This window comes from Drosophila montana, unplaced genomic scaffold, assembly GCF_035044405.1.
Source record: "Drosophila montana isolate Dmon_TW-CO22-7 unplaced genomic scaffold, ASM3504440v1 contig_2438_1, whole genome shotgun sequence".
In the NCBI taxonomy this organism is placed as follows: domain Eukaryota; kingdom Metazoa; phylum Arthropoda; class Insecta; order Diptera; family Drosophilidae; genus Drosophila; species Drosophila montana.
In genome coordinates, this window is record NW_026997315.1 from 2,503,183 (window position 1) to 2,518,776 (window position 15,594).

General features: G+C 40.2%; 1 protein-coding gene across 1 annotated transcript; it reads right to left on the reverse strand.

The window, feature by feature from the left end:
- Positions 1-3,146: 3,146 nt before the first annotated feature.
- Positions 3,147-15,309, reverse strand: LOC135428088 (phosphoenolpyruvate carboxykinase [GTP]-like). Its single transcript, XM_064681891.1, has 2 exons — positions 14,904-15,309; positions 3,147-5,109 (listed from the first exon to the last, which is right to left on the reverse strand). Exons 1-2 carry the CDS (start codon positions 14,936-14,938, stop codon positions 3,225-3,227), a joined length of 1,920 nt encoding a protein of 639 aa, XP_064537961.1. The 5' UTR covers positions 14,939-15,309; the 3' UTR covers positions 3,147-3,224.
- Between the last annotated feature and the right edge of the window lie 285 nt (positions 15,310-15,594).

A 15,594-nucleotide genomic window follows, 5' to 3' on the forward strand; every position in this document is an offset into this window, starting at 1 on the left:
AACTGCTCGCTGCAGTCGGCCTTTTATACGCTCCGCAGCGGCAACGCCGCTGGTGACTGCCCGATGCGACTAGAACATGATTAACGGGGGCCGCACGATCGGCTGTCGTTCGGCTGCGTCTTCGGCTCGGCTCGGCTCGGCACTTGTTTCGCTTTGTTTTTATGAGTAGCGCGCGCGCGCCTCAGGTCAAACGTCGGACACGCTGATTGGCCGCTCGCCGGGAGGCTCGGCAATTGTTTTGGTTTTTCACTGCGTTTGTCCAGCGGAGGGGAGTTGTTTGTGTGTGAGGGGGGGTAATTGTGGCAGCCGCCGCCGCTTGGCAACAGGCCTTGTTGTCATTGTCGCTGTGGCAAGTTTCAGTTTATTTTTGTTTTTCTTTTTGTTTGTGTCTTTTTTTTTTGTATATATTTTATTTGCATTGCCGCTCTTCAATTCATTTTTGCTGTTATGTTGATAGCGCGCCTTTCGCTCGCTTTGATAAGACTCATTTAGCGCTATTTGTGCTCCACTTGCTGAAATTTGTTTTTGTTTTCCAGCCAGCCGCTAATTTAATTATTTTGTTTATTTATGTTTTCCATTCGATATAGTTCGAGTGCGTAAATCGCCTGCAATTGATGTACACCATTATTAGATATTCTCGATAAGATCTACATACGTCTAATTATCGTAACCTACTCTGCTTTTTTGGGAGTATTGTGTCTTTCGATTCTTTTCTCGATGTGGGTAAACAATTCGCATGATTGTACAAATCCATTTAATATATAATATATATTAATTATATGGTATACTCTATAGGATCTATATAGTCTAAATGATCTACCTAAATGATATATAGTACATATCAACCTATTTCTAACTAATGTTACCTTCTCCCGGTATTTCTTTTTTCTTTGCCTTCTACCTTTTTGTTATATATAAATTATTATCAGTTTTTCTCTACACACGCCCATTACCTGGTATGATTATATAGGCAATTTTCCGGCTATAAGCACATGGTAGTAACGCCTACCTGCCGCCACCCCCTAATGCGTACCACACGCGCCCACCCACGCCTTACGCTCCGACATCACATGGCTGTTGCGACTTGTTGTCAAATTGCCAGAGTTTTTTGTGTGGCCACTTTCGCATATTGGCGAAACTGGTGACGGGAAAAATTTTGATGATCTAGCCAAATTCATTGTGTTCTATTATAATGTTGGCCATGGCCATCAGCCATACGGCTTGGAGGCCATGAATGGATAGAACGGTTTGATTTTTTTTGGCATTCGCATCAACTGACCAAAATATACGCATGGATATTATCATGTGTTCTGGGAAGGAGAAATGAAGGTGCCCAAATGCCAAATGGGGTTAAATGATGCCTGTGCCTACAAGTCATATAGCGTATTGATCAGGAAACTGACCTTAATATTTATTTGTTAAGGAACTGGCTCACCTTGTAGTCCTTATATGACGTCTGTTTATATACCAGTTAAATTTTTTATCAGCCTATCTCCACGCGTCTCTTGAAATGGCAAAAAAAAATGTTTAAAAATTCGCGGAATTTTTTTTTCGTGTGTGTTTATTTTTAAATCATGGACTTGTTTTTCTAGTTCAGCTTGATAAGCAGCATCATCATCAACTGTCTGCTTGTGCTGCCAGTGTTCACACACCTCTACCCTGCCTCCTCGCAATTCCCCTCAATTCCCATGCCCCAAGCCCAAGCCCCGCGACGTGCAAAGATCGCCTTGCTATAGCTAAGCGTGCTTGATGAGTTGACTTTATTTTTGAATTTACGTCAATGATTTGGCGGATCAATAAAAAAATAATGAAAATCAATATACATAAAGCTATAGACATACATATTGTAATACAGCACGCGGCTTATCAATCTGGTAAACGAGCCCCTAGAGTCGGGAAGCAGTGGAAAATATTCTATTCTAAATATAGAGTTGAGCTCTGTTTTTAGTTCATAATGCTGGTCGCGAACCGGATCTAAAAATTGTCAAACAGTTGCAAGTATTTTCCAGAGGATCTTACATCTATTACTTTTTTCTTTAAAATTATCTATTGAACTTATCCTATAGAACTTATCTTAAAGACTAAGAATAACCTTTTATGACATCGCTTTATAGATACTAAACCACTTACCAATAATTGTTCCAATGGTTCTTATCTTTAAGCCTTAAAATAAATATATTTATCAACTCTAAGGTCTATAAAGCAAACAAATCTATGATAACTTCTAGTTGAATGTTTTAACCTTAACTTCAGGTCGAAAAATATCCTTTTACATCTGCAGTTGATTTTAATCAGTTAGGAACCTCTCAGTTAGCCTGGGCTCAGATTCTATTAGGAACCATTTGTTAACCAAACTCTCAAGGGGTTTCTTTATCGGTTAGAGGCTTGTCGAATAACACCCTGGCATAACTATCAAATATTCACTGCATATCTGTATTCTTTGCCTTTCTACCCTAAATAATCTCAGATGTGTACTTATCAGCTATAGTTAAGTAGTTCTCTTCTATTGGAAGATTAATTATGGTTTGGCCATGTTTAAGCTGTATTGCTAAAAATTCAGTTAACATCACGAACCTAGTCCGAAATTGCAACACTCTAGTAAAAACTAAATTTCCTAGCTACGTACTTCCATATCATTGGATGTTAGCTAATAATATTATCCTTGATTCTTTTTCGAATTCAAATGGAATACAACCATTCTTTACTTTGAATTGTTTTTGAACATCTAACCGGATCTTAGACCCCTTTCTTGGGCATACTTTTTGTCTTTTCAGTTTATTGTTGAGGCCCCTTTTTTTTTGGCGATTTGCTGCATGTAGAATCACACCACCCCACGAGCAAGGCGTTAATCAGACCTTGACAACTGCGGAGGCCTGTTGGGTTTCCCGCCAAGATCAACGTTCTATAAAACTTTTTTTGGTGCCCAACTTTTGGTGTACTTTTTTTTACCATTTTATTTACTTGTTTTTTTTTCCGCGGCGATCTTGATAATTCGCAGCGGTGCAGAGAGGTTAACGCGATTATGAATTTATATGCTTGTTTACGCCAATTTGTGGACGGGCCTCCCGACACACTCTCTCTCCCGATAAGCCACGCCCCGTGCCATATAATTAGGCAGACATGGAATGCTATGGTACAAAAAAATCTTGTTGCTGGTTTTTTTGTTAGACTTTATTAAACTAAGATTACCAATAACCTATGGAACCCAAAATGGAGCACACACATCACATGCTGGCCACGCGCTTCTTCAGTTCGCCCAGCTGCTGCGCCACAGGGCGTGGCAAGTGAGCGCCCACTTGTGCGTCGAAGTACTGTTCGATTTCCTTGGCTTCCTGCTGCCAGAACTCCTTGGGCAGCTCGAACAGCTGCTTGAGATCCACATTGCCCGTCAGGCCGGCAACATTTAGAGCGCCTTGACTGGGCAGGCGGCCAATTGGCGACTCCTCATAACAATTCTCGCCCTGCACGCGGCGGAAAATCCAGTCCAGCACGCGCGAATTGTCGCCAAATCCAGGCCACAAGAACTTGCCCTCGTCGCTCTTGCGGAACCAGTTGACATGGAAGATCTTGGGCACCTGGCCGCGCTTCTCCATGCTAAGCCAATGGGCGAGGTAGTCGCCAAAGTTGTAGCCAAAGAAGGGTCGCATCGCGAAGGGATCGTGCATGATCACCTTGGCCTTGTGCTCAGCCGCGGCTGTGGCCTCACTGCGCATAGAGGCGCCTATAAAGACGCCATGTGCCCAGTCGCGAGCCTCATAGACTAGAGGAACGCCAGCTGGACGTCGTCCACCAAAAAGTATAGCAGAGATGGGCACACCAGCGCTGTCCTCCCAGGCGGGATCAATGATGGGGCATTGGGCGGCGGGCGTGCAAAATCGGGAGTTGGGGTGTGCGGCAGGCTTGCCCGATTCTCTGGACCAGAGCTTGCCCAGCCAGTCGGTGACAGTAACATTAGACAACTGAGCCTCTTCCATGCCCTCCCAGTAGACGCCGCCATCCGAGGTGGAGGCGACATTGGTAAAGACCGTATTACGGAAGATGGTGTCCATGGCAATGGGATTGGTGGCACGCGAGGTGCCAGGCGCCACACCAAAGAAGCCATTCTCGGGATTGATGGCACGCAGCACGCCCTGCGCATCGAACTTCATCCAGGCGATGTCGTCGCCCACGCACTCCACCTTGTAGCCCGGCAAAGTGGGCGTCATCATGGCCAGATTGGTCTTGCCGCAGGCCGAGGGAAAAGCGGCAGCCACATAAATCTTCGTGCCCTGCGGATTGGTGATGCCCAGGATGAGCATGTGCTCGGCCAGCCAGCCCTCCCGCTTGGCAATAGTGCTGCCAATGCGCAGAGCTAAGCACTTCTTGCCCAGCAGCGAGTTGCCGCCATAGCCGGAGCCATAGGAGACTATCTCGTTATCGGCGGGCTTGTGAAGAATGATGGTGCGCTCGGGATCGCACGGCCAGGAGGACTGGGCCTGAACACCACTAGCCGGTGTGCCCACCGAGTGGAGGCACTTGACGAACTGGCCGTCACCCTGCTGCAGGTGCTGCAGCACTGGTTCGCCGGCGCGCGTCATAATCTTCATGGATTCGACCACATAGGGCGAATCGGTGATCTCAATGCCTGTTTTGGAGAGCGGCGAGCCCACCGGTCCCATGCTAAAGGGTATCACGTACATAGTGCGACCCTTCATGCAGCCAGGGAAACGCTCCGCAATGGCTGCCTGCAGATCCGACTCGGATATCCAGTTGCCCAGCGTACCCGGTGTGGCATTGGGCGTCACCGGCACCGTCTGCTCCTTGCGCTCGGTGCTTATAAACGTCTTGGACTCGACGCGTGCCACATCGGCGGGATTGGTGCGCGCCAGCCAGCAGTTCTCGTACTTAAGCAGCGGCAGAATTGTGCCCTGCTTGAGCATCAGACCCTGCAGCAGCTTGCTCTCCGCCGGGCTGCCATCGCAGATGTGCACACGCTCCGGCTGGCACAGATTCACGCACTTATCGATATAGTCCCGGACAGCGGGCGTCAGCGTCTTGACATCCCCATATTGCACGGACAGCGTACGGCAGACCAGACGAAAATTGTAGCACTTGGGCGGACCCGCCAGCCTGTGGAAGAAAAGAATTTGCTTGGATCAGTAAGTAAGATCAGTAGCTACCTCATTGGAGTTTGGCTACAGATGCAAACCCGAACACAGCTGCTTTTAGGGCCTACCATTTTGCCTGCACAGACGCTGGCCGTACCCCGTTTTATCGGCGCGTTTTGTGCACAACTGTACCTCAATTAGTATTCTAAGTATGCGCGCCCCAGCTGCTGGAAAAAAGAGCTGAGTCGCCGTCGCCTTTATCCCACACACAATTGTAAAACAAAAACTGGCTAATCAGCTGTTAGCTGGTAGTGCAGGTTTCTGCCTATACCCTGTAAAGCATGAGGCGCCAAGTGGGGATTGTACGGCAGAGGTAGGCCGCAAAGACAGTGTCAGTTAAGTGTTTAGTGGAAGTGTTTTTAATTCTGTTGAGCTTAAATCTAATGATATACTGAACTGAACTGAGTAGTAGCTAGTCCAGTAGCTGTCTTTTATCCTTAACACTTAAGCGATATCTGGTATATACCTATATCTAAATATGGGCTTAGGTAATGGGCTAATTATATCATGTCTGTTTGTATTTATGAATCTTGGAGACTATTTATATATTGTTATTATATTTATATAGATCAGCATCATCTAATGATCAAAGCAAATGCTTCAGAATAATCTTACTTTGACTATTAGCACAGTTTTGAAAGATTTGGTTAAGTATTTCAATGAATTCCACGAATCCAATACATTTAACGCTATTTATCTTATTTTAATATAGAATATAACTATTAGCTCAGCTTCAGGACTTCAAGACTTGTCTTTAGGGAAACCTCAAGGAAATCAATATACATATGTTAATCTAGAGCAAATTCGTAATGTATCCACGTAATACTCTTCAATGGATAAGTAATAGCGAATGTTCTCTAAATGACAGAAGAATGGATGTACTTTCAATTACAGAGCATCTGAAAGTCATTAAAAGATTTTTCTAATTGTTTCTGTTTCTGTTTTTGAATTCATGAAAAACTTGCTCAGACTTTGGCATAGCGCGTTCGGTTTGGGGATTCCAAAGCAGCAGCGACAGAGAGACAACCTTCAATTGTCTCCGACACAGCTGCCGCATAGAGAGAGAGAGAGACAAAGAGAGAGAGAGAGAGCGAGGGAGAAGGTGGGAAATATGAAGGCGTCATGACTGCGTCACTTTCATCTGGTCAAAGAGATCGTCTCGTTGAACTGGCTGAACTGAATTGAATGATGCAATGTTTCATCAGACAGCCTCTGGGTCTGCTACTTATGTTGTGCTCTCTGTTATGGTTCGAGTATAAGATTCTCAGCTCCGCTGTTAGCCAACTGTTGCCAAACACCAAGTTGGGCCAACAGTTAACATTTCAGTTAACTGGTAACCAGTCCCAGTTTATCTATGGGCTTAAATGCGCTTTCGCGCATGGTAATGTATCTGTATCTCGCTCTTTTTTTCTCGTTTATCGCATTAATCAGCTCTCATATCTTGATATCTGGGGCACTCGTGTAGTTCTAGTTACATTGACAGGGCGGTACAAAGTCCATGGACTATTCACGCCATTGTCGTTCGCTGGCCTGTTCCATGAGTGACGTCACACGCGTTTATGTAATCTAAATTTGTTGGTCAGACGACAATTTTTTGAAACTGCGCATTTTCTAGCGGCGCGTTTAGCTACTCAAATACTCTATGCATGCGTGGTATATTCTATACATATATGTGAATATGCGGTGTGTCAGTGTGTGTGTGTGTGTGCTTGTGAGTGTATGTGTGTATGGCATATGGTCTGTGCCCTGGTTGGAGTCATTAACACACATTGCATGGCTGGCACATGATAAAATACTCGATGCTGTATCTAAAATGTCACCAAACTAATTTAAGCCCATGAAACAAGTATCTGAAGAGTCAAACAATTTAAATACTCTTTAAAATTAGATGAAATCTAAATAATGTTATTAATTTTATAAGTATCATTGTTATTATTATTATTAATATTATTATGAGTATTCTTATTAGTATTACTATTATTATTATTATAATTATTATTATAATTATTATTATTTTTGTTATTATTATTATTATTATTATTATTATTATTCGTATTATTAATAATATTATTATTACTATTAAAAAAATGCTTTATTATGCATATTATGTAATTATTTTATTATATTATTTTATATTTATATTTATTATTTAAATTTTATGTAAATTACATTAATTTAATCCCATAAATAATGGCCAACCTATGCTCGTTATACATATAATTAGCGCCACTTAAAATCATAATATGATTATATTTTGACTATATTTATGTTTTCAATTTGCTTATAAGGCGTGTTTTGTTAGTTTTTTTTGTTACTCGTGTTTTAATTTGACGTAAGTTTTGAAACATACCACTTATAAGCCTTGTACAAATTATACTCGTTACGATGCATCGATTATTTGTCCACATTATGTCAATATAAGATTTTACAAAGATTACTTAATTTTTCGATCTACTTTAAATAAAATATAAACTGATGTTGATTTTGTGTAGTTAAATTGACATGAAAATGGATTTTATTTATATACAAAAAATAATTTAAATGCTGTAAATGGAAATTTGTCAAAAGTTTTTTCAGTACTTTAAAATATAAGTTATATGACTATGCCGTCTCAGATGCTTGCTCACTATATAGTTAATATACATATATTGTGCCTACTTGTTGCCATTTCTCCAAGGGTATATAGAAAATAAAAAATATATATTCATATACTATATGATAATGCTTGTGAAATCGACAGATTTTTGGGCGTTCACTGAAACTAACCTTACTTCGTATACGTCAAATCAAATCGCAAAGCGCTAATTAATTTGTGTGCTAATTTAAAACGAATGATTATTTAATAAATGTTTGTGTTGTGTTTTTCGTTTGTTTTTGTTTCGTTTTTATCAAATTGACAGCATTTATGGCGATACGCAAAGCTCTATTGTTTATCTTTACCAAGTTTTGCTAACTTCTTTGGCTTATTTGCATTCCGACTTAAGACGAAAAGCGAAACCTAAGCCCAACCCAATCCAGATTAAATATTTACGAACATTTCTGCTGCTGCTGTTTGCCGTCTGGAGGGTTTTATGGGTCGGTTTTATGGGGCTCTTAATTGTATTTACTTTTTTGCATTATTTATTTGCCATGACTTTGCTAATGATAAGAACTGACCATAGTTAAATAGTTTTGTTTACTTAAAACAAATTTATACAGCGATATTCTCGCTATCAGCTTTGACACTTGTAGCTAATTATTCGGAACAGACTTCTCTACAATATTTGATGGCTGCCACGCGCTCAAAACAAACTAAGAGTTCACTTTTCAGCTGATTAGAACTCAAAAATGGTCTGGGTATGTGAAAGGTAATGGGTATGGGAAATGGGAACGGGAATCTGAAATGGGATCAACATTATTTCGCTCGACTCGCTGTCGCGTGCGTTTGTTCTCTTGGCATTTTGCAAATGGCAAGTGCATTTTTATCGCACTCACACATTGCTGCTTTTTATGCTCTGTTAATTTAAAATAAGTAAGAATGTAAAATATATATTTGCCTAGGGATATCCTGTAAAGTTCTTCTGGACCAGCTAATCTGAGGCATAAAATCATTTAAAGTTTGAGTTATTTAACATGGGAAGAGATGCTCTATTCATAATATACCCTGTCAAAAACCTGATCTAAATCAACATACGTTAATCGAAGAATAAAACTGCTGACCACAAGATACTTTGCACTTGTGGGAGATCTTTTTTCAACTATCTATTATTTCCAATAAAAATCCTGGGAAAATCATTTGAGAATTTATGTGGAATTTTCCTTAATTACATGCCCTGTTAAGAAAATACACTGTCGGATAGACTACGTTATTCCCTGGAATACCTCGCTTTTACTCTTGCCAACAAAGATCTTAAGTACAAGTTCATAAAGAGGAACTATAAGACACATCCTTTTAATGTTACTATTCTTGGCCTTTTAGAAGACGTTACAAGAAAAGCTTATAGACTTAAGAAATACCCTGTTATTCTAAAGGAAAATCACTATCTAGGATACTAAATATTCTATTATATGTTTCACTTTCTGCAAAGCTAGCATACACCTTGTATCCTTTTAGTGCTGGGTATATGGCCGCACGCCCATTTTGTGGGCATGCCGCAACGCGAACCGGCAGCTGCTTTGTTGCCATTGCTGTGGCACATTTTATTTTCGCGCCGTGTATTTTTTTTTATTTTTATTGAGATTTTCATGCGTTGCGAAAATGAATACGCAGAAAATTAACAAGCGCGTGTTTTCTTTCCATACACATATATGTATATGGAAAATTTATAGCGCTATGGCAACAACTATATATATATGTAGTGCATATAGATATCTGTACATATATGTCTAGGTGTATATACATTTTGACGTGGCACTTTTATTTCTGGATGCGTGGCAACCGAATTGGGAATTTCATACTTGGCCATTTTCGGCTGATTTAATACAAAAATCTTAAATGGATTTCATATGATTTCCTCCTTGAAAGTCTGTACCTTAAAAGAACTTTAGTTTGGCTTTGAACAAGTTCATTAACTTGCCACGTTGCCTTGGCCTTAGTTTCAGAACCAGACAGACCGAAATAAAACACACACACAGACACACACGCCTAAGGGCAGCCGTAATCACATATATTTAGGTTTACCCATCGATGTGACCCTCCTTTTTCACTCTTATCAGCTGGCCAACGCCAGTCGGCCAAGCACTCAGAAATTAAACCAGTTTTCCAGCTCCAGTTTGAACCAGTTGTCGCCGACATTAAAAACAAAAACAAAAACAAACAAAAAATTGATGACGACGCGTGGCAAATCGCGTAATGAGTTGAAAAAATAAAACAAGACTCTACTTTATTTTGGCTTACAAGATTTACGTGCCAAATTGTTTACAGACGGTTTTATTATGACGTCTTTTTTTCACTGGGGGAGTCTTCCCTTAGTCACAGTCGTTCAGTCGCACGGTAGCTGATGGAAAGTTTGCTTGAAAGCCGTCATAATATTTACTACTATATTGCAATATAAGCAATTCGTTTCTGAAATGACGCTGAGAAAAGCCATATAGCAGGGTTTTTTGTTCTGGGTCTGAAGTGCAGAACTCATATGATACTTTTCGAGCCTCCCATATACGAGCGCTTGCTCTATATAACTATTTCTATTTAAAGGTTTTTCCACCGCTGCTTTGACGTCACATACTAATCTCTAGACTATAAAAAAGCTGGAAAACTATAGGTTTTATTGAAATTTTATATTAAAAGATGAAGTACGAAAGGGATCCGGGTTCGATTCTCATGCGCGTGTCTAAACAGTATTGTTACTATAATAGTATTTTGTATTGTATAAAGTTCACCCACATAATCAGCAATGATCAATACTATAGCAGTAATTACGTGAGAAAACTGATTTTGAAATTATTTCTCAAGGAATATTTTTCAATACAATCGACTGGAGGCACATAAATATTGTAAATAAATTCTGAGACAGGATTATGCTTTGTGCCGAAAATGTGGGAAAGAAATGTTTAAGAAGAGAGGTTCCTTTGATTAATTAGCAACTTGACAGTAATGGTAAGGACTTTAAGGGCTCACAGTGTATGTATGTATGTATTCAGCCCGCATCGCCTAACGTTAATTTCATACATTGCCATCAAAATCATTATTTATGATCAACATCAAAAGTTGTCCTAGTAAAAATTTATTTAGCTCAAGATCGCTAATCGAGTATAATGTTTCTCCCACATTGAAAGTTCCAGTAAAAACTGGTTGTTATTGTGCATTACTTTTATGCTGAGGTTGTGTTTTTTTTCCCCCAGCCGTTTGAGTTTTTTTCTAACATTACAAAACTGATAGATTATAAAACGTTAAAATATTAACCAATATGTTCTTAGGCAAACCAGACAACTTAATGTGCCACCTAACCAAGGCCAAGGTCAAGAAACTGAATTGAATTTTGTCCCACAAAAACTGAGATCCAGTGAGAACTGGTACTTGTTAGCTTTGTTCAACCTAGAATAGTGTTTTGTATTAATGAGCTCCATGGCATATCAAAGTCCAAGCGACAACCAGAAGCAACGACTTTATGTGTCTGTGTGTGTGTCTGTGTGTGCGTGTGTTTACCAACTGATAAGCGAACATAATGTAGGCGTATAAACGCCCATAGGTCTATGTAGATTACAGAGTATTCCATATATTATATAGTAGGTAATATACGCGTCGTAACATCGCAATCAATGTCTATGCGGGTGCTCTGGAATACAACAGGCGTAAAATTTCTGTGGCGCAATTAAAATGCTAAGATCCGCATAGAGCGTGTAATATATACATATATATATATATATATATATATATAACGTGTCTATATATGTGCAGCACAAAAAAATATTATTTTTAATAAAATTAGAGCTATAGAATTTGCCATTTAAGCCAATTTTGGATTAAGTTAGCAAGCAAATCCATCTTTTAGCTCTCTCTCCATCTCTCTCTCTCTCTCTCTCTATTTTTCCCTCACTCTCACTCTCTTTCTCTCTCTCTCTATCTCAGATCACAAGCTGCATAGTGAAGTGACGCCTACCTGTTTCACGACAGACCCTCAGTTTGTTTCCTGTACCCGACTCAGAAACCTTGTTATAATCATTGCATTTAAAACATAAACATAAAACTAAGTAGTTGTAAAAATGTTTTTCACAGTGTACCTTTGTATAGCAATATTACACGTCATCGAGAACGTCTGCGATTGCTCATAAAAAAAAACATCTGTTTACCCAAAACTATCGAAATGAAGCATATATACGATTATTAGCTATCTTATCTTATCTTATGAAAAAAAATTCTTTGAAACCGTAACGAAATCGAGCGATAAATATTTCGATATTGTTGTAAACAAACAATTAACTGATAAGCTCTAAACACAATGCGACATAATTAGCAAGTGAATTTTCGGGTTCAAGCATTTCCTTTCAGCAATGACAAATTGAGACTTTTCAGTGTGCAATTAGCTGGAAAATATTATTCATATGTAATTGCGCTTGGCAATTGCGTAAGTGATTTAACTTTAATTTGTTGTTACTGTTCTGGTAAATTCATAAATATTATTGTATTATTCGAATATTATTTGTTTTACTCATTTTTTTTGTCGTATTTCTATTTCTGTTTTGTTACGCTCGCTTGGGGGGCTCGGCTAGCAAAATAAAATAAATAAATGCCAATGCGAAGCGTCAATAACAACAATATTGTTGCTGTCATTGTTGTTGCCGTTGCCCGGGTTGTGTAAGGTTATCATTCAGAGAGTTCAGACAGACGTTCTTGTCGCCAGCTGTCTATAGATTACACAAGCCCAGCAATGTCTGAACGCGAAGTGTATCTGACAGATACATATCTGTGGTTCCTAAAAGGTACTTGCCAAGAGAAAACCCATGCAAAACAAATGCCAAAATCAAGTAAGACTCTTACCTAGGGTGAATGACTTGGAGATACCCTGTACATAGCGATGAATCGCTCTGACATTCTTTCGTCTTAACTTGTAGGACAGTGCTGAGTACAGGGTATCTACAGATGAAGCACCAACGAATCCATATACACAGATCGTTTAGTTTTGTTGTCTTTATATTGTTAAAACTGACTTTGAGAGTCTGTGAGACAGACGAACAGACAGACCATTAGATTTTACAGATTAATTTACCCATTCTCAACTAGTCCAGGGTATAAAAAAAGGTTGTTGTCAGACCACAAAGTGCTGACCAGTTCAAAACACGCCACACACCAAAGCGGCTATCAAAACAAAAGCCAACAGCAAGCCAAACAAGTCAACTAAAAAAGCCAAAGAGATTTTTGTATTCATTTTTTTCCTCGTCGCTTTACTGATTTCCAGTGTCCGGCGCTGTTGCTAAGCGCCCTCAAAAACAAAGGCAACACCAATACAGGCAGCAATTTGTTTTTGTTTACGTACACACACACACGCACAGACAAGTCGCAGTGGGGCAGACAAGGCGAGCCGGCAGCAGAACCCGTCGGTCAACTGCAGCGTCGCTCGCCGATCGCTCTCTCCCTCACACACACAAAGTACTCGTAGCGCTGATAGAAAAAAAAAACCGGAGCCAAAACAAAAACACAAAAACACTGTGCAACGTGGGCGTAAATCGACGGGGCGTGCGAAGGGGTCGGACGAGCGCTGATTGTAAAGCTAACAAAGAACAAGACACAAGGCAAACAAAGAAAACGCTCGACTTTCGGAAGCTTTTAAAACCCACAAAAGTATGCAATGCAAATTTTAAGTAAACGAAAGCAACGTCGAATTTTCTATTAAGTGAGCAGCTGGAAAGTATGCTACATTTATTGCAAACAGCTTCGCGACAATTGATATTGATTCGAATTTAAATGATTGACATAACATCGTAATAGCTGTACTTATTCAAATAGAACGGTTCATTATAGGTCAATAAAGTTATTTCCTTTAGCTTTTATGGGGATGCTGGCTTGGGATACTTGGCTTAAGTTGGGTTAGGTTATGTTGGGCTAAGTTGCCTGAAACACCTACATTGCAACTCTATAAAACTAGAATAAGTTAGATTCTTTGGAATGTCCGTTTGTTCGTATTTGTTGAGAAGTCCGTTAAGAAACAGACTCTTCCTTGCCTTAAACCTGTCGTAGTAATGAGGGTACAGACCGTCCAAGTAGGTCTTCAAACTGTTTTTATTTTAAATACAAATTAACTTAGGTATGAAATCTTGAAATGCGATTGGTCTTACTTAAGCCAACCTACCGTAGCAGCTATATTAAAGTACAAGCAGTAAAGAATTAACAGCCAAAATTTATCTTAATTAAATATAAAACCGATACAATTCAATTTCCAAGCATTTAATTTATTTAAAAGAAAACGTAATATCAAAAGCTTACAGCTTGGCTGCCTGTAAGTTGATTAAAATGAAGATATATAGATACAACTGAGAAACTGGCTACCCAAATTCATTACCATTAATTAACTTTTATGTAATCTATAATACACTCTCTAAGATAATGAAGTTTGTTTTGCGGTTTTTGCCATAGCAACCACAATTGGCTGCAAATCTAAAATATGATGTCTACTTTCGAGCGCACCAAAAATAACTTTTGTGAGCAACTAAATAAGGCTGCCACGAATTCATTGATAAAACTTGTTGTGGAAAGAGGGCTGGGTAGGGGCGGCACGGGTTAAAAGCGTGCGTGAAAAGTTGTTTATAAACAAACAATGTGTGTAAAGTTTTACAAATTTGAGGGGGGATATATGCAGCGAAAGATGAAGGGTGTAAACTTATGGACTGCTCTGGATGGCATCCATGTGCTGGTTGTGGCTGTTATTCTTTTTAATATTGTCGCTGCCCTAGCGAGTGCATTGATCCGTGGACTATCTGCGACATTAACATTGATGCTGTTGCTCTGGCTGCATGTGTGTGTGTGTGTTTGTGTATTTGCTGTATTTACTGTGCGATCAACATGGAATTTTCCTCTGCTTTAACTGAATGAAGCAAAGATTTGGCTTTATCGCCGCGATAAGACCCCTTTTGCCCTAATATAGTCTAAGCTTGAGGTAGGTTATTAGCCAAGTTAGTTGCCCGCGTGACTTTAAATAAACGCACAGGTAAGCCAAGTTGGCCACCCAAGGCCAGACAGTGCCTGGACCCAACCGCAGTCTGACACTGATCCGCTTAATGCTCTATATAGGGGGGCATATGTACATGCACACATAAAGTTTACATAAAAGTCTTGAGACTCACCCGCTGCGCAGCAGTTGCACGCCTTTTAACAGCATTTTCCCACTTATTTTCCCTTTTTTCCTTGGCTATTTCCTTTCACTTTTTTGTTGTGTTTTTGTGTTTTTGCGCTCAGCTGTTGCTGCTGCCAATTGAATTCAGTCGTTTAGTGAATTTATTTCGTCTTGCGCTAACGTTTAATTTGATAAAATTGCGAAGACTTAATGCGAATTTATATTTAAATATAACTGCAGAAACTAATTGAAGGGACGTGGCGCGCGTTTAGCTCTTGCAACTGCTCCCCCTCACTCGCTCTCGCTGTCGCTCTCTCTAGTTCCCAGTATCTGCCTCCACGCGTGGCACTTGTTGCGCTTCGGCAACTGTTGCTGTCGCTGCTGTTGCTGCTGTTGCTGATGTTGCTGCCGGGGCACTTGTTGCTGCGTTCACACAACAATCGAAACTGAAACTCTATGTCAGCCGGTGCGCCTAAGTAACAGATGTACTACAAATTGTTGAGAGTATTTGTACATATGTACATTTTCGTCTACCATTTCGCTTTGTGTATGTGTATGTCTTTATTTTGCGCTCTTTCTGTTTTTATGCACAGCCGGTTGGCTGATAAGATAACAGCAATGCCCACGCTGCCTGCCGCTTGCTACGTGCCGCCCACCGCATGCACCAGACGCCGCGCCTCCTGCTGCTACACTCGATTCAC